Source organism: Canis lupus, chromosome 15 (genome assembly GCF_011100685.1).
Source record: "Canis lupus familiaris isolate Mischka breed German Shepherd chromosome 15, alternate assembly UU_Cfam_GSD_1.0, whole genome shotgun sequence".
NCBI lineage: Eukaryota > Metazoa > Chordata > Mammalia > Carnivora > Canidae > Canis > Canis lupus.
Window position 1 is genome coordinate 16207879 of NC_049236.1, and position 21784 is coordinate 16229662.

Genomic DNA, 21784 nt, shown 5'->3' on the forward strand with positions numbered 1-21784 from the left:
TTGGCCCAGGGCGTGATCCTGGAGACCGGAGATCGAATCCCACGTCGGGCTCCCGGTGCTGAGCCTGCTTCTCCTTCTGCCTGTGTCTCTGCCTCTCTCTGTGACTATCATAAACAATATAAAAAAATTAACAAAAAAAAAAAAAAAAAAGAAAGAAACCTGCCTTAATCTTGGCAGATTTTTGCCTTTGGTTCGGGTGTCTCTAACTAAAGGCTACGGTTTTGTTTTGTTTTTTTAAGATTTTATTTATTTATTCATAGAGACAGAGAGAGGCAGAGACACAGGCAGAGGGAGAAGCAGGCACCATACAGAGAGCCTGACGTGGGACTCGATCCAGGGTCTCCAGGATCACGCCCTGGGCTGCAGGCGGCGCTAAACCGCTGCACCACCGGGGCTACCCAAGGCTATGGTTCTGTTGTGCAAGTTCACCTTAATGTATTCAAATTCATTTATTCATTATCAGTTTTCTTGGGCCAGTCTGAATGTCTCATACATGACTCTTCAGCTAAGGCTTTTTTGTTGGGTTTAGAAATGTGATGTCTATTTTAGGAAACAGGAAGAAATATAAATTACTTCAGCAGAAAGCCTGTATTTAACTTTTTTAAAAGAGAAAGAGGCTAAAGATACCTACCAACCAAATGCAATATGTAGATTATGTTTAGATCTTGATTTAAATCAGCCAACTATAAAAAGGCATTTTGAGACAACTGGGGAAAACTGAACACTGACTGATTTTTAGATGAATTAGGAATTATTAATTTTGCTGGGTATGATAATAAAGTTATGGTTATGTTATGGCTATAAAATTTGTATGTGTTAAGAGATTTTTATTGAAGTATTTACAAGTGAAATGATATGATGTCTTGGATTGTTTTAAAATACTCTAGCAAAAGAAAAAAAACTCGTGGTGGGAAGGACAAAATATAAATAAGAGGAACAGAGTGTTGATAATCACTGAAGCTGGGCGATGGGTGTATAGAGGCTTAAGATTCCATTCTCTCTATGTATGTTTGAAACTTTCCATAATAAAAAGGTATGAATTCCCTCACTCACATCTCCCCTGGTGAAGCCATTGAACTCAAAAGAGCAAGATAAAGTGTTAGATCGAATAAAAGTTTTATAATATAAATTGCTTTCTTTAAGTTGCTTTCTTTGGTCTTGAAAGGCTTTTAACAGATAGAAGTTAAAATATTATGGAAAAATAAAAGACCATTGTCACAGTCTGTTAATCCCATATGCTTCCCATGAGAAGGATAAATACTTATATGGCAGTTTTATGGGATCCAGAGCCCAATATAGGAAAATTTCCCAAAGGGCTCTCTAACTCTCCATACTTTATTTCTTCCTCATTTTTTTTTTTAATCAGTAGGTAGGAGGAGCAAGTGGGAGAAAATTTGAGGTATAAAATAATCTCTTATTTGACCAGTTAGAGCAAAGCAAAGATGAGGGCTCTCTGGTTTGAGATACACTGGTATGATAGAAACATATGTACATTAAGGCCAGCAGGATAAGCATTTGAAATTGCCAGGTGAAGCTAGCTTTGCCCTAATAGAGTATCATTGAGAAAGCATTTCTTCAGCAAATGGCTCTTTTGAGAAGCTACTGAACTCCAGGACGGTATAAAAACACTCAGCCATGAAATACTTGGTGACTCCACAGCCCAAACTGATCCCAAACCATAAAATAGAGTGCACATCACCCATTAATTACAAGTGATACTTCTAAGACCAGGCTCAAGTCTAACTATATAAGTAAGCCACATGAGCTGCTTCCATTCCCAGTATGTCTACTCCTATCATGTGTCATCCATGCTCAGCCTATGCCTAGGACCTCACGGAGAGCTTCCTATGATCAGTGAGCTAAGAGAGAAAGCTTTTAGCCTTTATAGGCTACAGCACAGGAGACTGGCAGTGGTGAAAATTATACTGTTATACTGTATGCGCCATTATATTATATTCTGTAGAGAAGAAAATTCCTTCTAGTGGGTAGAACTTCAGGTAGCACATCTTGTTGTCCACTTTCCCTATTAGGGGAGCTGGGTTGAGATAAGGCCCTACAGTGATACAAAAAAAGGAGGCCAATTGTTAGCTGTATGTCAGGGACTTGGAGGGGGAAGGTAAGAAAATAGATGACAAGGAAGATAAGAGATATGTGGATAGATTTAAGATCCTCTTAAATTGGGTCTAGACTATGAAAGTATTTATGCATCTTGTGCATCTTCAAAATGAAGGAGACTTTCCACCATCTGGACCTATTCTGTGAGTGCTGGTCAGCTTCCTCCCCCCATCACCCCAGAACTTGCTCAATGGATTCATAAATAAAATGGGCTCAATGACATGGATTTCCCCTTACTAATGTGCTTACTGACATCACTATTACCCGATGTACCAGCAAAGTGGCTAATCTTTAGCCACATGCACTTGGGGACAGCCAGGCACCTTGGGGCAGGTTGATCATACCATAAAGTGGTACTGACCTGCCTCCAATGGAATAGACACTCATTCTGATGTTGATTTGTTTCCCCTGCTCACCATGTCTCTGGAAGCATCACCAACTAAGGCTTGTTAAGTGCTGTATGTAGTTCTGGTATCTCATACTTATGGATAATGTTAATTTAAATACAAAAAAAAATTTTTTGAATATAGAATTCCATTAGTCATAGGTTTGTCTTATTTCTCTTATTCTTATTCATGAAAGGAAAAGAGAACATATCTAACATACCCAGTAAAGAGTACATCTGTGAAATTGTAGTATGTCTGGAATTCTCGAAAATAGCTGTTTCTTGGCTCTTATAGAGATATTATTCCCATGCAGAGATATTATGTTCCAGGTAGTGGACTCAGGGCACCAAAACTGTAATTTTTTTTTTCAAAAAAGCAGTATGGCTTGTTTAGGCTTTACAGGAAAGATAGTTGTTCTCTTTGCAGGCATCTACTGAAGGAAGAGCAATAGATCATCATTATGTTAAATGAGACTAAGCAATCAGGAAACATGATATTATTTAAACCTTTTAAAATCGTTTGGTAAAATACATAGGCCTTGGAATGTCTTTTACGTAGGTTGGAACAAAGAAGGTAGAATCAAGCTATATAAGTTATTATAAAATACTTAGCAGTAGTTGGCATGTTGGACAGTGTTGTGGCTGAATTAGGGGCAACTGGAAATGAAGGCAGTAACGTTTCATTAAGAGAGTAGAAATATTGAATTAAAATATAAGTATTTTTACTAACTTTGTGGCCTTCCTACAAAGTATCTAGGTACAGAAAGGCTCTTGTTGGATGTTTGTTTGTTAAAAGTGATATAGTTATAGAAGGGATACCTTCTTCTGCTTCTTGATGCAAAGGATATATATTGGTTTGCTAGGGCTGCCATAGACTGGGTGGCTTAAACAATAGAAGTTTATTTTCTCACAGTTCTAGAAGCTAGAAGGCTGAGATCAAGGTGTTGTCAGGATTGGTTTCTTTTGAAACCTCTCTCCTTGGCTTGTAGATGTCTCTGTTCTCCTTGGGTCTTCCCACGGTCTTCTCTGTATATCTGTCTGTGTCAAAATCTCCTTGTCTTATAAAGATAACTGTCAGATTGGATTAAGGTTCATCCTAATGTCCTCATTTTAACTTAATTACCTCTTTAAAGACCTAATCTCCAAATACAGTCATATTCTAAGGCCAACTGGGGGTTAGGAATTCAGCATACGAATTTGGGGGAAAAGCAATTCAGCGCATAACAGGTACTTTGAGAAAAGATTCATCTGCAAGAAGTGGTCACTGCAGGGCTTCCCCCCACCCACCCATGTTCTCAGTTCCCACTTATCAGCTTTGTACACCCTTCCTCCAGCTTCTGCACGCTCTGCTGCTACAAGCTTACACTCACTTGCAGCTTTCTGAGGATTGCCCTTGAGCACTGGACTCCTGCTGCTCCTCGCCTTCCCCCACCCCCACACACCATTGAACTCCGCCTCACAGTGCAGAGGGTTGGAAGTGCCTGGGAGTATTACAAATCCACTTGACCTCCCACCCCAGCCCTTGAGCAGTCATTGGCTAGGAGTACAAAAGCCTCTGTCTTTAGGACAGGACAAACTGAAGCCTAATTGTTACCCTAGAGCTCCCAGCAGGTCCAGGTGTGTCTGGGGCATCACACGCAATCTGACTCTGGTTCCTGCCCCTTTGGGAAACTGCTTCACCACTCCCTCACTTGTTCTCCTGAGGACTTTCCTTACTAAGCCACTTCCATATGGGTCCCTGACTCAGAGAGGGCTTCTGGAAGGATCCTACACAAAACCTATTTTAATTGGTAAAACAGAACAAATAATTCAACCTAATATGTCAAGACCAGAAGGAAAGAGGCACAGAAGGAGGAGTTCTTGTTGTTTAAAGGTCATTGAAATAGGATTTTCAGAAGTAGACACTGAAAATTTAGTCAGTTACTAACACAGAAGTTCCTGCCCTGTGGGTGTGGTGTCTTCTAGAAATTCTCCACCAGGTCACCTGATGGAGATTCTTTTGTTTTAAGATTTTATTTATTCATTCATGAGAGACACATAGAGAAAGGCAAAGACATAGGCAGGAGAGGCAGAGTCCCCACTGAGCAGGGAGCCTGATGCCAGACTTGATCCCAGGACCCCAGGATCATGACCTGAGTCAAAGGCAGACGCTCAACCACTGAGCCGCCCAGGCATCTCCAATGGAGATTTCTAAAGGGAATTATGACTCAATAGGTTGACAGTAAAGGAAGGATTTAATTAAAAGCAGAATGGGAAAAAAAAAAAAAAAAAGCAAAATAGCCCTAAGGTAATATTTGCATTGGGAGAGGTAGAAGTCACAATTTATTTTTTTAAATTTTATTTATTTATTCATGAGAGACACAGACATAGACAGAGACAGAGACACAGGTAGAGGGAGAAGCAGGCCCCACGCAGGGAGCCTGATATAGGACTCCATCCCAGGACTCCAGGATCACATCCTGAGTCAAAGGCAGATGCCCAACCGCTGGGCCGCCCAGGTGTCCCCAGAAGTCACAATTTAATTAGAAATTCCCATAGCATTAAAATTTTCTGAAGAGGGATGCCTGGGTGGTTCAATCAGTTAAGTGTCTACCTTCACCTCATGTCATGATCCCATAGTGCTGGGACTGAGCTCCACATTGGGCTCCCTGCTCAGTTGGGAGTCTGCTCCTCCTTCTCCCTCTTCCTCTCCCTTAGCTTGTGTTCTCTCCTCTCTTGCTCACTTTCTCTCTCTAATAAATAAATCTTTAAAAAAGTTTTTTTTTCTGAAGAGACACCTGTCAAAACTTATCAGAAATGGAACATGGCGGGGATCCCTGGGTGGCTCAGCGATTTAGCGCCTGCCTTCCGCCCAGGGCATGACCCTGGAGTCCCAGGATCAAGTCCCACATCAGGCTCCCTGCAGGGAGCCTGCTTCTCCCTCTGCCTCTCTCTGCGTCTCTCTCTCTCACTCTCTGTGTCTCTCATGAATAAATAAATAAATTAATTAAAAAAAAAAAAAAGAAAGAAATGGAATATGGGGACAGACCTTTGACTTGGGTGCCACCTAGTATATGAAAGACATGAAGACCAGAGTGACCTAGGGTTCCTGCCATGTGAAAATAACCTTTCAAGTAAGCAGATCCAGGGATGTCTGGGTGGCTCAGGTGTTGAGCATCTGCCTTCAGCTCAGGGCTTGATCCTGGAGTCCCAGGATCAAGTCCCACATCAGGCTCCCTGCATGGAGCCTGCTTCTTTATCCCTCTGCCTATGTCCCCCCCCTCCCTTTCTCTCTGTCTCTCATGAATAAATAAATAAATAAATAAATAAATAAATAAATAAATAAATTTTTAAAAGGCAGATCCAACACATCCATAATTTTTTTTTAAGATTTTAATTATTTATTTGAGAAAGATAGATAGTAAGGGCAAGCAAGGGGAGGAGCAGAGGGAGAGGGACAAGCAGACTCTGTGCTGAGCTTGAAGCCCAACATGAGGCTCAATCCCACGATCCCAAGATTATGACTTGAGCCAAAATCAAGAGTCAGACACTTAACTGAAAGAGCCACTCAGGTAGCCCTCATTCATGATTTTTAAAAATATATTCACTGAACTTAAAAAAAAAAACAAAAAAACAACTATATACTTTATCCATGAATTTTCCTCTAGAATAGGTAGTTTCCTAATGATGAAGAAAGGCAATGTGCTTCTTGCCAATAGGTTTCCCTCTGACATAAGTCAAAGATCCACTTTGGTTTACCTGTAGTCTGCTAAAGCATCTGACATGATAATTTAATTTTAGTTCTTATAAGGAAGAACCCTCAAATTAACGATCAGTAGAATTTTACCATATGATGGTGGATGCTGCCTAGAACTGATATTTGCCACATCTCCCTCTAACCATCAAATAGAAAATTGAGAGCAAATAAAAACACCCAGAACTTATTCTCATAGTATAATTCACAAACAGGAAAGACTACACATTCCAATTCAAGAGAAAAGGAGGGAGATAAATGCCAGTGACTAGCAGAACTGGGGCTGGAGCCCAATAGACGTGGCTGTGCAAGAGTGGAGAATGTGGGTAGTCCTACCAGTGGCAGAACATAGGTAATATCAACAAGATTCACCCCTCAAAGGAAAGGAACCCATCCTGAAGGGAACTACTGAGAGCAGATCTGAGACTGATGTGTTAAAGCACTAGCAATAGAGAAGTCACAGGAAGTGGCTTGGAAAGTGCCTGTGACCTTTGGAAGTACTACTTCTATGGGAAAAAAGGGAGGCACCCTGAAAGATAGCAGTGGCCCCAAAAGGTTTCCATAGATGATGAAGAAAAGGAAAGAAGTAGCTCAGAATAAGGATTTTTCTTAAATAGATGAGATCAGAGAAAGCTTGACTAGAAATAAAGGTATCCTACATTAAAGAAACAGCCCTACAATGTGGCAACAGAAGAGGGAACTCTTGAACTGAGCATTAGTAAAAATACTTAAACCTTCCCTCTTTACCCTCCAGAAATTCCTCCTTCAAATGATTCATTGAGAAAAAAACCAACACATTCCAAATATGAACAAAAAACTTAAAATCAAGCATCAAAGATATAAGTGTTAAAAATGAGAATCAATTATGTTTGTCAGATGAAAACACTCAGAAAAATTCCTATCATGAGGCAAGGGAAAATTGCAAAATAATGATCCAACCTGAATTTAGAATACTTGAAAAAGCAATTGTAGATATGGCCAGGGGGTGGGGGTGAGGGTGTTGTTGGATCACAAGAAACAAAAATGCAAAAATAGAGAATGGACCAAACCAGAAGATGATGGAAAATGTAGCTGATAAGTTTAGGAAAGAGACTGAAAAAGGTAAAATTATCTCAGAAATGAAGGTTAAATTACCAATGTCCAAGGGAGAATAAATTAGCTGAAAATACAGTAAAGGATACAGAGAATATAAGTGAAAGAAGCCAAGAAAATGATTCAAAAATTAGGAGTTTTTTTTTCAAAGATCAGAAAGCAATAGATACAGAAAATAGGCAAGGAGGATCAACAGATGTATAATTGGAGTCTCTGAGAAAGAAAAGCAAAACAGTGGAATGGAACTAATTTTTAAATTCCAATTCAAAAAAGTGTTTTGAAATTAAATAGGATCCAAGCATGCATATTTTATTATCTTTTAAAAGCACCACATTTGCCTGGAGAAATCAACTCAGGACAGGTAGAATTTTCAGTCTTTAAAGATTAAAAAAATTCTTAGGGACTCTAAGCAGAAAGACCAAGTCACTTAACAAGGGGAAAATCAGTACAGCATTGTATTCTCAGGAATACATAACATAAACATTCAGTACAAGAAACAGTGGAATAGCATCTACAAAAGGAGTTGTGGGACACTTTACCTATAATACCAAGGCTGTAGGAAAGCAAGTTCAAACATGCCCCCAACTCAGGCAATATCGTTCTTGCCAGCTCTTTCTGAAAGAGGAATAGAGTTGCATAGGAGCTCAGTTTGTATATGCTATTGAAGTTAAGCTGGCATAAATTCAAATTAGAGCATTAAAATTTTGAGATGTGAAAGATAGTCCCTATGGTAGCCACAAAGAAAATACCTAAACAATATAAGCAAAAGGAAACCAGAAAGAAATGAAAACCTACAAAAAAACAACTAAATACAAAAGAAGACAGTAGTGCAGGAGATGAGGGGGGAAGTCCTATAAGGCATATAGAAAACAAATGGCAAAACAGTAGAATTAAATCCTTTCTTGTCAGTAATTACATTAAATGTAAATGGATTAAACTCTCCAAAGCCAGAGATTAGTAGAATGGATTTAAAACACATGATCCAACACATGCTGTTTATAAAAAACTTTCACTTTGATCCAAAGACCCAAATAGGTTGAAAGTGAAAGAATAGGAAAAAGACATTCCATACAAGTGGTAGCCAAGATGGAGGAGAAGTTGCTAAACTAATACCAGACAAAACAGTTGCAAAATGAGATGCCTGAGTGGCTCAGTCAGTTGGGTGTCCAACACTTGATCTCAGCTCAGCCCTTGATCTCAGGGTCACGAGTTCAAACCTACTTTGGGCTCCATGGTTACAACAGACAAAGAAGGATGTTGTGCGTTAATAAAAGTTTTGATACACCAAGAAAATATAACAATTATAAACATCTATGTATGTAATAACAAAGATTCATAAAGCAAAAACTGAAAAATTGAAAAGAGAAATAGAATTTTACAGTAATTGTTGGGAGACTTTAATACCCCACTCTCAATAAACAACCAGAGAATAAGTGAGAGGACTTGAACAACACACACAAAAAAACAGTTCTAACTATCAAACTTTTCACCCAACAACAAAATATACTTCTTTTTCAAGTGCCCGTGGAACATTCTCCAACATAGACCCTATATTAAGCCACAAATCAATTCTTAATAAATTTTTAAAAAGTAAATATCTTCAAAGCATTTTCTCTGACCTTGACAGGATGAAGTTAGAAATCAAGAACAGAAGGGAAGTTTTAAAATTCACAAATTTGTGGAAATCAAACAACACATTCTATTTTTTTAAGTCATGTAAAGTTAATCCATGTCTTAAAATCATTACCTTAAAATAGTGCATCTTTGGGGCACCTGGGTGGCGTGGCCGGTTAAGTATCTGCCTTTGGCTCAGGTCATGGTCCCAGGTGCTGGGGATCCAGCCTCACCTCTGGCTCCCAGCTCAGTGGGAATCTGCTTCTCCCTCTCCTCCTTGCTGGTGTGCTCTCTCTTGCTATCTCTCTCCTTCTCAAATAAAATCTTTGAAAAAAAATAGTGCATCTTTGCATTAGCTTTATTATTTATAAGAACCACCTGGTGAGCTTATTATTAAAATACAGATTCTGGGGCTAACCTCCAGAGATTCTGATTCAGTAGGTCTCGGGTAGGCCTGGAGAACCTGAACTTAACACACTCTGACATGATGCTGCTCCTGTCAACCAATAGACTATTTTGTGTAACTCTGTCCCAGAACAAAACATAGTAGTTAATTTTGTTTTAAAACAATTTAAAGTTTTGGGATGCCTGGGTGGCTCAGCAGCTGAGTGTCTGCCTTCAGCTCACAGGATCCAGGATCGAGTCCCACATCGGGCTCCCTGTGGGAAGCCTGCTTCTCCCTCTGCCTGTGTCTTTGCCTCTCTCTCTCTCTCTCTGTGTCTCTCATGAATAAATAAATCATTAAAAAAATAAAACAGTTTAAAGCTTTGAATAATATCATTATTTCAAACCTATTGTTTGACGTGACTGTATAAATACACGCAGATAGACATACGTATACAACTGTCAATGTATAATGAAGTTAGAAATTATAAGAAATGTATGAAAGAGAGAGATTGGTAGCTCAAATGAAAAAGAATTGGACTCTGGGTACAGAACTGGTGCTCAAAACTTGGTAGAAAAATGCTCTTTGGCTTTCATCTCTCCTGCCTTGACCTTACCCAAGTACCTCTCCTAGCCTCAAGCGTGTTGCCATCTGGACTGACTGGCATGACATTTTTGGATAGTCCAACTTGAGACATTGGTGAAAGAAGAAGGCTTCTCCTGCTTGAAAGAGTGGAAGTGTCTAATGATCTTGTCACTTTCTGCCTGGATGTAATAAACATTGATGTGACGAATAACACAGGCAAGGGTATAGCCATTCCTCAGTCACCTTTACTCTCTGTTGTGAAGTTGTAAACTGGCCTGTTTTTTTCTTGGTGACTTTTCTTTATCCAGGCTCTCTCTTGCTTCCAGATTATTTTTTGCCCGTGCCCCCTGCCTAGACAGTCACTGAATATTACCAAAAGTTTGCTCCTCCTCTTGCTTGGGTGTCCTAAGGCAATGTCTCCTCAAAAACATTTTAGAAAAAAAAAATGTGCTTTTAGAAGAAAAAAATTGCTTTGCTCCTAATTCTTCTGGTGTTGTTCAACAATGCAGCAAAAACTGCCTTGTTTACCATTTCCACAACGTGGGGAAAACTGTCAGGGCAAAGAGATAAAGTCCCACATTACCATAATGTAATTTCCACCCCAAAGAGAAATAAGTCATGTTCATACCGTGTACCTCTGATAGGGCACTTCCCCTCTGTGATCTTCTCAGCACAGAAGTCTGATTGAGATTCTCTCTCTCCCTCTGCCCTTTTCCCTGCTTGCAGACTTTCCCCTTCTCTAAAAAAAAAAAAAAAATCCTAAAAAATAACACAACAAAATTTATGCTATTAGTATAGTTAGCATTATTCCATTATTTCATAGGCTCACATAATTTTCATTTTTTGTCTGAGATTTACAAGGATAAACTTTATAAAGATACCAGTTTTGCTAGTTTTGCTTTAAGTGTATAATTGACACACAATGTTGCATTAGTTTCTAGTGTACAACATAGTGATACAGCATCTCTATACATTATGCTATCCTCACCACGAAGTGTAGCTACCAGCTCTCCCCATACCTATTACAGTATCATCCACTATATTTCCTGTGCTGTGACTCATTCCTGTGACTCATTCATTCCAAAACTTGGAAGCCTGCATCCCTCACTCCTCTTCACCTATTTGGCTCCACCCCTCACCTCAGCCAGGGTAACCCCTCTGGTAACCAACCACCAGTTCTCTGTATTGATGGATCTGATTCTGCTTTGGGGTTTGTTCATTTGTTTTTTAGATTCCAAGTGAAATCATATGGTATCTGTCTTTCTCTGACTTATTTAACTTAGCATAATATTTTCTGGACCCATTCAGTTTGTCACAAAGGGGAAGATCTTTTTTTTTAAGATCTTTTTTAAAAAAAAATCTTTTTTTTTAATGGCTAGTAATATTCCATTGTATGCATATGCCACATCTTCTTTACCCATTCATCTATGATGCACCCTCAGGTTGCTTCCATATAAACGTACTGTCTATTTAAGTTATAATTCAAGGTAATTGTACACCTGTGTTTACATTTAGGATTCTTACATATTAGTGTAAATAATAATAAGCTATTTGCCTCACAAGGCAATTTTAAGGAATTTAGGTGATTCTTTTAATCTAGCCTTTTTATTGAAATCAAATAGAGTCTTACATAAATCAGGCTGTTTGCATGTTTATTTACACGCAGTTGAAATCTAGGAGTCATACAGCCATCCTTTAAACCCCAGACTCTCCAGTTTAACTTATCAAAGAGTTTGCCTTGATTGAATATATTTAATTAATAGTGATGAAATTTTGATTACCTTGATTTCATTCACTTCCTGAATCTCAATTAAAAGTCTTAGTAGAAGGGCGCCTGCCTGACCGGCTCAGTCAGTAGAGCATGGGACTTTGATCTCAAGGTTGTGAATTTAAGTCTCACATTTGGTCTGGAGCCTACTTTAAAAAAAAAAAAAAAAAAAAGTCTTAGTACAAAAGACTTTCTTAAAACCTTTCTTATGACTCGTAATTGTTGATCTGGTATCAACTTGCACATCTTCACTCTGTATTTCCAACCCAGCAGTGACATGAGCGCCAAAGGCGGCTTAACTTTTCTTATCAGACACATTCTTCAGGCAAAGGAATTAGGTGAATACTATTTAACATGTTTCTAATAACTTAGTTGTTTACACGGTTATTTACATGAAGTTCCAAATTTTTATTAGAATGTGATGTTTACCTTTTAAACAAAGTTTTATTTATTCACTTTTAAAAGATTTATCCATTTGGCAGAGAGAGAGAGAGAGAGAGAGAGAGAGCAGGGGGAGGGGCAGAGGGAGAAGCCGGCTCCTGCTGAGCAGGGAGCCCAACCCAGGGCTCCAACCAGGACCCTGGGACCATGACCTGAGCCAAAGACAGACACCTAACTGACTAAGCCACCTTTTGGGTAAAGGTGCCCCTTACCCAAAGTTTTAGAACTCATTCTAGTCCAAGTGAAAAAAAGTTTTCACTTGCCTGGGACTTTTCTTTTTTTCTGAAACAGAAAATCGCCTTAGGATTCAGAGTACTAAAGATTAACTTCTTCAAACTATTTGCTGCACTCCTTTAATAGTTCAATACGAATTCAATCAGCGACAACAAATTTGAGGGGTTTACACCCTTGACTTTCCAGGCATCTATGAGGGTAGACTGGCCTCCCTTATCCAATGGTAATTTCCCAACTTCTTCGAAGGTAACCTCCAGAGGAACCGCCTTTCCTTTGCCTTGGTGGTTGTGCTCACACCAAACGCTTCCCTACTTGCGTTGCTTCAGAATCAGAGAAGCCAGTCTCTCTCGTGAGGGCCCTGAGACCCCTTGGAGGCCCCTCCTCATTTCTACAAAGGGCAAGAGCAGCAGTTAAAAGGCTAATTCGCTATTCACATGAATGGATGTCAAGACCTAACATCCCGTGAAAAAAGGCAAATTTCAGAATAAGTGGTGAATAATGACACTTCTATGTATTTAACAGCACATAAAAACATTAATATCGTGGGAGAAAGCAGATTAGTAGTTGCCTGGGGATGAAGTGAGAAATCAGTAGGGATTACAAGTGTATCCCACGGTGGCAGCTCCTCGGGGCGGCCTTCCAGCAGCCGAGAGCCCCAGCCAGGGTCTGGGAGTCCCTGCGGCTCCTCTCCCCGCACCTCTCAACCCATCCCAAGCCCCAGGCAAAGGGGCGTGGGCCACTTGGATAAAAAATTTTAGAGACCTGAGGCTGGAGGGGGTGGGGGTGGCCCTAGGGCGGGACTTTCTGGGGATCGCTAAAGCCCCAAGGCTAGTTGGTGACAGTTAGGCCTTCGGTGGTGGGGACCCAGCGGAGACCTAGAGGCGAGTTTCGGGGGAGGTCAGGAGTCACTCGTGCAACCCCAGACGTGCGTCCCTTGGCTGAGGATCTGAGGACTGGAGGAAGGAAGATGGGCCTCGAGAATGCCATTACCATTTCCAGGCGACCTGATGGAATCTGTTGAGTTTTACCCTGGAAGTAATCTGATTAAATCCACAGCAACGAGATGGCCTCTGCGGGCCTGAGTGGCTGATGGGATTTAGGACCGAGGCCTCGCAGGCCGAGGCGCGGATTCCCAGCGCAGATCCTCGGAGTCGAAGGCCCGGTTCTCAGCTCCGGGATCGGCCGAGCCGCGGCCAACCACTCGCCTTAACGGCTCGGAGCTCCAGTTTTCACGTCGTAAGACCCACCTCGGGGGCCCGTGGCGGGGATGAGGGGGCCGGGCCGCGCCACGCGCCGGGCGCCCGGTGGGGCCGCGGGGGCCGCCTGGCAGGTAACGCGATGGGCCGCGGTCGCGAGAGGTCGAGCGCACAGGTGGCGGGATGCGCCCCGGCTCCGCCCCGAGGGGCGTGGCCGGCCGAGGGCGCGAAGCTGCGGGCGCGGCGCATCCGGCGGGCAGCACATGGAGCCAGGCCGCGCTCCGGGCGCCTCGGAGCCGCCGCGCCCGGCCTCGCCCCGCGTCCTCGCGCCGGAGCCGCCGATGGTGAGGTCCGGGGGGGTGGGGGAGCCCCGGGCCCCCCAGGTGGGCCGTCGGGAGCCGCAGCCCCGCGTGCGGAGGCGGGGGCCGGACCTCGCAGAGGGCTCCTTCCCTCGAGGGCGTGTTCGGGGCACCCCCAGCCCCGCGCCCCGTGCCCGGCCTGCCCCGGGGGCGCCCCCCTCCCGGCGGACGCGGCCTGCAGCGGGGGCACCGAGGGCTGGGCCTGCTGCTCGTCCGTCCGCGGCTCTCGAGGGCCTGGCGGCTGCCTGCCCGGAGCCCCCCGGGGGCCCGCGGCCCTGGGCCCGGCCGCGCAGACGTCGCGGGAGGGACCGCGGGGGCGGGGGGTGGCAGGGATGGGCAGGGATGGCAGGGATGGCAGGGTGGGCAGGTGGGCCCGGCTGGTCCTGCTACAAACCAGCCATCTGCCGCCGGACGTGGAGCCGGGGACGCACTCCTTCCTCCTCTCTCTCCTTTCCCGCCATCCTTCCTTCCCTTTTTTTTTTTTTTTTTTTCGGAAAAATCTCTTTCTTTTCCTCCCCTGGTCTCATCGAAGTGAACTGACAACCGCCAAGGCATTTGAAGCGGACGGCAGGGTAATCTGATGTGTGTACAGGTTGTGGATGAGCCCTGCCATCAGGGTAATTAGCACATCTATCACTCACGTGGTCCCCTTAGTTGTGTAGGTGAGAATGCTTGCGACCTACTCACTCTCTTAGGAAATTTCAAGCCCACCTACCGCGATCTCGAGCCCAGTCACCTCCTCGGAGCTTATCCCCTCCAGTTCGTGCCCCGGGACCGACCTCTCCCGCTCCCCTCCTCTCGGACTCCTCTGCTTTGGACTTCTCTTTTCTTATGTTCCACGTAGAAGTGATACAGTATTTGTCTTCCTCTGGCCGATTTCCCGTAGCATGATGCCCTTCAGGTTCACCCCTGCTGTCAGGAATGCTAGAATTTCCATCTTTTTAGTGGCCCAATAATATTCCATCGTAATGCACACACACCCCCATTCTCTTCGTTTAGCCATTCGCCCTGGTCACAGACCCTCGGGTTGTTTCCATATCTTAGCTCCAGTGAACGTGGATGTGCAGATATCTCTGAGATCCTGATTTTATTTCCTGCAGATAAATAGGCAGAAAAAGAATGACTAGGCGGTAGCTCCACTATTTCTTTTTTGAGGAACTTCCATACCATTTTCCACAACGACTGCATCGATTTAGGAATTCCAACAACAGTGTGCAGGGATGGGGGGCGGGGGGTGCCTGGGTGGCTCAGTCCATCCGATGTCGGCTTTCGGCTCAGGTAAAGATTCCCAGGTCTTGGGATTTGGGGGATTGAGCTCTATATGGGGCTCCCTACTCAGCGGGGAGTCTGCTTCTCCCCCTGCCCCTCACCCTACTCATGCTCTCTACCTCTCTCTCTCTCTCAAATAAGTAAACAAAAAGAGTGCGTAAGGATTCCCTTTTCTCCACATCCTCCCCCAAGTGTTTTATCTCTTATCTTTTTTGATAATAGGAGTTCCAGCAGTTAATGAGGTGCTGCCTCATTGTGGTTTATATTTGCATTTCCCTGATGATTAGTGATGATCAACACCTTTTCCTATAATACCTGTCGGCCATTCTGTGTATCTTCTTTGGAAAAAACGTCTTTTCAAATCTTCTATTTTTCAATTGAATTGTTTGTCTTTTTGCTATTGAGTTGTATGACTTTTCCATATATTTAGATATTAGCCCCTTATCAGACAGATGGCTTGCAGATGTTTTCTCCCATTGCACAGGTGGCTTTTTACTTTGTTCATTATTTCCTTTGCTGTATAGAAGTGTCTCCCTTTGATATGGTCCCACTTGTTTATTTTTGCTTTCGGTGCTTGAGCTTTTGGTATCAAAAAAGTTGTTGCCGAGACCAATGTTAAGGGGCTTTTTCACTATGCTTTCTTCTATTTTTTATTTATTTTTATTTTTTTTATTTTTATTTTTTTTAATTTTCACCTATTTATGATAGTCACAGAGACAGAGACAGAGAGGCAGAGACACAGGCAGAGGGAGCAGCAGGCTCCATGCACCGGGAGCCCGACGTGGGATTCGATCCCGGGTCTCCAGGATCGCGCCCTGGGCCAAAGGCAGGCGCCAAACCGCTGCGCCACCCAGGGAACCCGCTTTCTTCTATTTTTAAAAGATTTTATTTATTCATGAGAGGCACAGAGAGAGAGAGAGGCAGAGGGAGAAGCAGGCTTCCCCTCCAGGAGCCGGATGTGGGACCTGATCCCTGAACCCCAGGATCACGCCCTGAGAGGAAAGCAGAGCTTAACTGCTGAGCCATCCAGGCGTCCCTCAAGCAAATTTTTTTTTTTTAAGATTTTATTTATTCATTCATGAGTACACACAGAGAGAGAGAGAGGGAGAGACACAGGCAGAGGGAGAAGCAGGCTCCACGCAGGGAGCCCGATGTGGGACTTGATCCCGGGTCTCCAGGATCACGCCCTGGGCCAAAGGCAGCCACCCAGGGATCCCTCAAGTAAATTTTTAAAACAGATTTTGTTTATTTGGCAGAGAGAGAGAGAGAGAGCAGAAGGAGAGGGAGCAACAGGCAGAGGGAGAGGAAGAAGCGGGCTCCCCTCTGATCTGGGAACCCAATGTGGGGCTCAATCCCAGGACTCTGGGATTATGACCTGAGCAGAAGGCAGATGCTTAACTGACTGAGCCACCCACGCACCCCATTTCAAGTAAATTTTTGGACGTGGTGTAAGAAAAGGGTCTAGCGTTGTTCTTTGGCGTGTACATACCCAGTTTTCCCACCATTATGGAAGAAACCATCCTTTCCCCATTGTGTGTTCTTGGCACCGTTGTCAAAGATTAGTTGACCTATAGGTATGGGTTCAGCTCTGTGTTTTCTTTTTTTTTTTTTTTTTTAATTTATTTTTTTATTGGTGTTCAATTTACTAACATACAGAATAACACCCAGTGCCCGTCACCCATTCACTCCCACCCCCCGCCCTCCTCCCCTTCTACCACCCCTAGTTCGTTTCCCAGAGTTAGCAGTCTTTATGTTCTGTCTCCCTTTCTGATATTTCCCACACATTTCTTCTCCCTTCCCTTATTTTCCCTTTCACTATTATTTATATTCCCCAAATGAATGAGAACATATAATGTTTGTCCTTCTCTGACTGACTTACTTCACTCAGCCAGCTCTGTGTTTTCAATTCTGTTTTCTTGGTCTGTGTCTGTTTTTATGGCAGTACCGTGTTATTTTGATTGCTAAAGCTTTGTAACATATTTGAAATCAGGAATGGTGATGCCTCCAGCTTTGTTCTTCTTTCTCAAGATTGCTTTTGTTATTTTGAATCTTTTTTTCTATTTTTGTGAAAAATGACGTTGGAATTTTGTTAGAGATTACTTTGAATCTATAGATCGTTTGAGATAGTATGGACATTACAACAATAATCCAGGAGCAGTCAATGGCTTTCTGTTTGTGTCTTCTTCTGTTTCTTCCTTCAGTGTCATACAGTTTTCAGGGTACAAGTTTTTTCACCTTTGGTTCAATTTATTCCCAAGAATTTTATTGTTTGTAAGGTTTTTGTAAATGGGATTGTTTTTTAAATTTTTTCTTTCAATAGTTTGTTGCTCGTGTATAGAAACACAACTGATTTTTGTGTATTGATTTTTGTATCCTGCAACTTGACTGAATTTGTTTATTAGTTCTAGCAGTTTTTTGGTGGAGTCTTTAGGGTTTTCTGTATATAATATCATCATCTGTACAAAGACATTTTTACTTCTTCCCTTCTGAATTGGGTGCCATTTATTTCTTTTTCTTGCCTAATTGCTCTGAGTAAGACTTCCGTGATGAATAGGAGTGGTGAGAATGAGCACCCTTGTCTTGTTCTTGATCTTCGAGAAAAAGCTTTCAACCTTTCATCATTCAGTATGATGTTAGCCGTGGGCTTGTCATACAGGGCCTTTGTTATGTTGTGGCATACTCCTTCTTTTTTTTTTTCAGATTTTATTTATTTATTAATGAGAGACACACAGAGAGAGGCAGAGACATAGGCAGAGGGAGAAGCAGGTTCCCCACTGAACAGGAAGCCCAATGTGGGACTCCATCATAGGACCTCAGGATCATGACCTGAGTGGAAGGCAGATGCTCAACCACTTAGGACGCCACCCAGGTGTCCCTATATTCCTTCTTATTTCAAACTCAGGAAGACCAATTGAGAGGCAACTGCAGGGACGCCTGGTGGCTCAACGGTTTGGCCCCTGCCTTCGGCCCAGGGCCTGATCCTGGAGACCCAGGATCGAGTCCTGAGTCGGGCTCCCTGCGTAGAGCCTGCTTCTCTCTCTCTGCCTCTCTCTCTGTATCTCTCATTAATAAATAAGTAAAATCTTAAAAAAAAAAAAAAAGAGAGAGAGAGGCAACTGCAGGCTTTTAGGCAAGAGATGATGGTGGGGCAGACTAGGGTAGAATCAGCACAGATGGAAAGGAAGGTATGTGGAATTGGGACTCAGTAAGGTAAGAACCCTGAACTTCTAACTTTTTTTCCAGGATCCTATGACTGAAGATCTAGTTCAGTCATCCTGCAGCAGCAGAGAGACTTCCATGGACTCTTTGCCTCAAACAATTGAGGAAATTGAGGAATTTCTCAAGGAAGTCTCTGAGTCCTATAAGGCAAGAACCGCAGCTGCACCAGAACCACAGATATATACACCTCTGACTGCCTATGGTGAGGACAACCAAAATGAGTCAGCCCAGAGGGTGATGACTCCTTTGAAGTCCACAATGATGATTTCTGCATGTTCTAACAATCCTGGGACAGTCCTTGTTCAGAACTCAACAACACCCACCGTTAAAGCCCTTGATATGCCCCCTGGAGACCTAAGTGAAATTTTTTTCATGAACCGAAAGGTGATGTTTGATGAGAGAAAACCCACAACAACCTCCTGGATGACAGATACTACTGACAACCCAAAAACATTCACCGATTGCCAAAAGATAACTATCACTGCAAACAAGATGGCAGTCCCCAATGAAGGCAGCCAGATGAAGATGATGACCAGTGATGACCAGATCCTCTATGAAAGACAGGTAATAACTCTTAAAGAGGGCTACATGATGACCTTTAGTGGTAACCAGACCTTCACTGAGGACCATAAAATTACTTCCAATAATAACTATACCCTGAAGTGGAACCAGATGGCAACCCTGTGTGAAGAGCAGATAATGACCCTCAGTGATGACCAGACCTTCTATAGAGACCAGATAACCTTCAGTGGGGGCCAGACCCTCAATGGGGGTCAGATGGAGACCTACATTGGTGACCAGACCCTCTATGGAGGCCAAATGACCTTCAGTGGGGACCAGACCCTGTATGGGGGCCAGATGAATACTCTTAATGATGACCAGACCCTTTATGGAGAACAGATGAACTCCAGGGGAGACCAGATCCCCTATGGGGGTCAGATGAAGACCCCTAGTGGTGACCAGACCCCCTGTGGAGGCCAGATGACAACTCTTAAAGGGGGCTATACAATGACCTTCATTGGTGACCAGACCTTCCCTGGGGGCCAGATAACAACATGCAGTGGTGTCCAGACCCCCTATGGAAGTCAGATGATGATGTATAAGGGAGATCATATGAGAACCTTCACTGATGACTACAACCTATATGGAGATGGAGGCCATATGATACCACATCAATCCTCACCACAGCCATACCCGGGATTCTTGTACTTTTCAAGTTCCCATTTGACCCATGGACAATACCTAGAAGAGCAGAAATGCAACATCAAAACCCAGAAAAGTAAATTCCAGAAGAAGCCTGACATTTTGAAGACCTACACTTGCACATACCAGGACTGTGGGAAATCCTATACTAAGCCTTCCCACCTCCGAATCCATGAACGCAAACATACTGGTGAGTGAGGGCTGAGGGATAGGGATGTGCTTTTATAAAACTTTGGGATCATTGAGATTGTTGACACCTCTCTCTAAGCCTGGGAGCTCAGAAGACTAGAAAAGGCTGACCTGTTTGAAAGGGTGGATAAAGCAGTTCTAGAAAGAGAACTATATAGTTCTGGGGGAGAGCCAACCTGGCTGCAGCCTTTTGTGTTGTTAACTGTGCTGAGATGATGGGAATAAGTGGAAGGGTTTTGACCTTCTAAGGCTGGTCTTGACTCTACCTCTCCTGGGACTGACCTTTCATGGACCTCTCCTAAGGCCCAACAGATGCCCACTCCCGACCTCATTATTCCCCCACTGACTTTCCTGCTGACCCTTGCTTTTCCTATTTCTCTTTTTCTCTTCCTCTCCCTCCTTCACAATTTTTCTCTCATCCTTCCAACCTGCGCTGCCTTCCTAGTCTTCCTCTTTTTTTTATTTATTTTATTTTTTTTAAATTTTTTATTTATTTATGATAGTCACAGAGAGAGAAAGGGAGAGAGGCAGAGACATAGGCAGAGGGAGAGGCAGGCTCCATGCACCGGGAGGCCTGATGTGGGATTCGATCCCGGGTCTCCAGGATCGCGCCCTGGGCCAAAGGCAGGCGCCAAACCGCTGTGCCACCCAGGGATCCCACCTAGTCTTCCTCTTTCACTCACCACCTCCAGTCTCCTCTCCTCTGGCTCTCCATCTCCTACTCCAACATGCTTAAACCCTTTATCTTCTCTGTTCACTTTCAGCTTCCCTGTCCCATGCTACCCAGAAGCATGACAAATTTCTCTTTTTCTGATCCAGGGGAAAAGCCATACAAATGCAATGTGAAAGGATGCACATGGAGATTCCCCCGTTCGGATGAGCTCAACAGACACAAGAGAAAGCATAGTGGGGAGCGGCCCTACCTGTGTACTAAATGCAACAGGAATTTTGCACGATCTGATCACTTGAAGCAGCATCAAAGAATCCACAGATAATGTTCACCTGTGACTATATACTCATCAGGCTATGAAGAAACGGGTACAGCTGAACAATTCTGTCTACTAAGCTTTTGTTTGCTCTGTATCTAGCACTGTCACAGCCTATAATAAGTGCTTAATATTATCTGTAAGGTTTTTGTTTATTTTTTTCTGAAACACACAAGGAACACATATATGCATTTCAATAGAATCAGAAGCACTTTTCATTCATTCCCCACTCCAACTTTAACTTTTTATCCTGTGCTATCAATCCTTCTAGATCTTGCTCTGTGCATTTGCCTCTATTTGTACATGTAAAAGTGGACATATGTAGGTGATGAAATTTATACACAGTTCAGATGTGTAAAGAATGTAGCATTCTGTATCTGAGCTCATATTTCTCTGGGTATCCATTTTAATGTGGTTAAGAGAAGGGAGACCCTTGGTCACTTCTAGTGTAAGATGGTCTACAATTAAATGAAATTCATTTGGATGAGTACTAAATCTATTCAAAAGTTGAACCTCCAGTCACGACTGTTTCTTCTCTCAGGCAAAGTGCCTCTTTTGAAAAAAAAAAAAAAAAAAAAGTGTCTCTTTTGCCCCCTACCTTCTCCATATTCTGTCAGGATACAGGGAGTGATAGCTTTGGAACAGGGGTGGTCATGTGGTGGCTATCCTTGCCACTGGGCCTTGGGCCCTTTGGTTCATTGCTTCTGCAAGTGGGGTGACCTGCAGTCTGTTTTTCTCTGTATGGGCATGATTTGATAACTGCTTCGAGAAGCTCTGTCATTTTCCCTACTGACTAGTCCTTTTCCAGCTCTTAAAGGTTCTGCGCTCTTAGGGCTTGACTCCCTTCCAGCTTATAGAATATCCCCCTGGCAAAAAGGTCTGGGTAAAGTCAAGGATGTGATATTATCCCACTCCTTATTTCCAAAAGGAGCACTTTGAAAAGCACTTTCTACCCAGAGCCCTAAAAGGGAAGTGGACCACAAATCCCCCAGGGCTTCCAATTGGCCCTGC

The 21784-nt window shown here is 43.2% G+C and overlaps 1 protein-coding gene and 1 long non-coding RNA gene across 4 annotated transcripts; one reads left to right on the top strand and one right to left on the bottom strand.

The window, feature by feature from the left end:
* Positions 1-45: 45 nt before the first annotated feature.
* On the bottom strand, positions 46-13655 carry LOC106559761. Of its 3 annotated transcripts, none has more exons than XR_005370302.1 (6): positions 13343-13654; positions 11691-11826; positions 10538-10668; positions 9073-9263; positions 2722-2934; positions 46-104 (listed from the first exon to the last, which is right to left on the bottom strand). It is a non-coding gene; the product is annotated as an uncharacterized LOC106559761 (long non-coding RNA). The 3 variants fall into 3 exon arrangements; XR_005370303.1 differs by lacking the exon at positions 46-104 and adding an exon at positions 588-2053 and having other exon boundaries at positions 13343-13655; XR_005370304.1 differs by lacking the exon at positions 2722-2934 and having other exon boundaries at positions 61-104.
* A 156-nt stretch (positions 13656-13811) lies between these two features.
* Positions 13812-20909, top strand: KLF18 (Kruppel like factor 18). The gene is made up of 3 exons (XM_038557640.1): positions 13812-13892; positions 18420-19788; positions 20607-20909. The coding sequence occupies exons 1-3, from the start codon at positions 13812-13814 to the stop codon at positions 20780-20782; spliced, it is 1626 nt and encodes a 541-aa protein (XP_038413568.1). The 3' UTR covers positions 20783-20909.
* The last annotated feature ends 875 nt before the right edge of the window (positions 20910-21784 follow it).

Bases quoted from the DNA above. Each gene is read 5' to 3' on its own strand.
- KLF18 (XM_038557640.1), top strand. From the start codon at position 13,812: ATGGAGCCAGGCCGCGCTCCGGGCGCCTCGGAGCCGCCGCGCCCGGCC. The intron at 13,893-18,419 runs GTGAGGTCCGGG...CTTTTTTTCCAG, and splicing joins TCGCGCCGGAGCCGCCGATG to GATCCTATGACTGAAGATCT. The intron at 19,789-20,606 runs GTGAGTGAGGGC...TTTCTGATCCAG, and splicing joins CCATGAACGCAAACATACTG to GGGAAAAGCCATACAAATGC.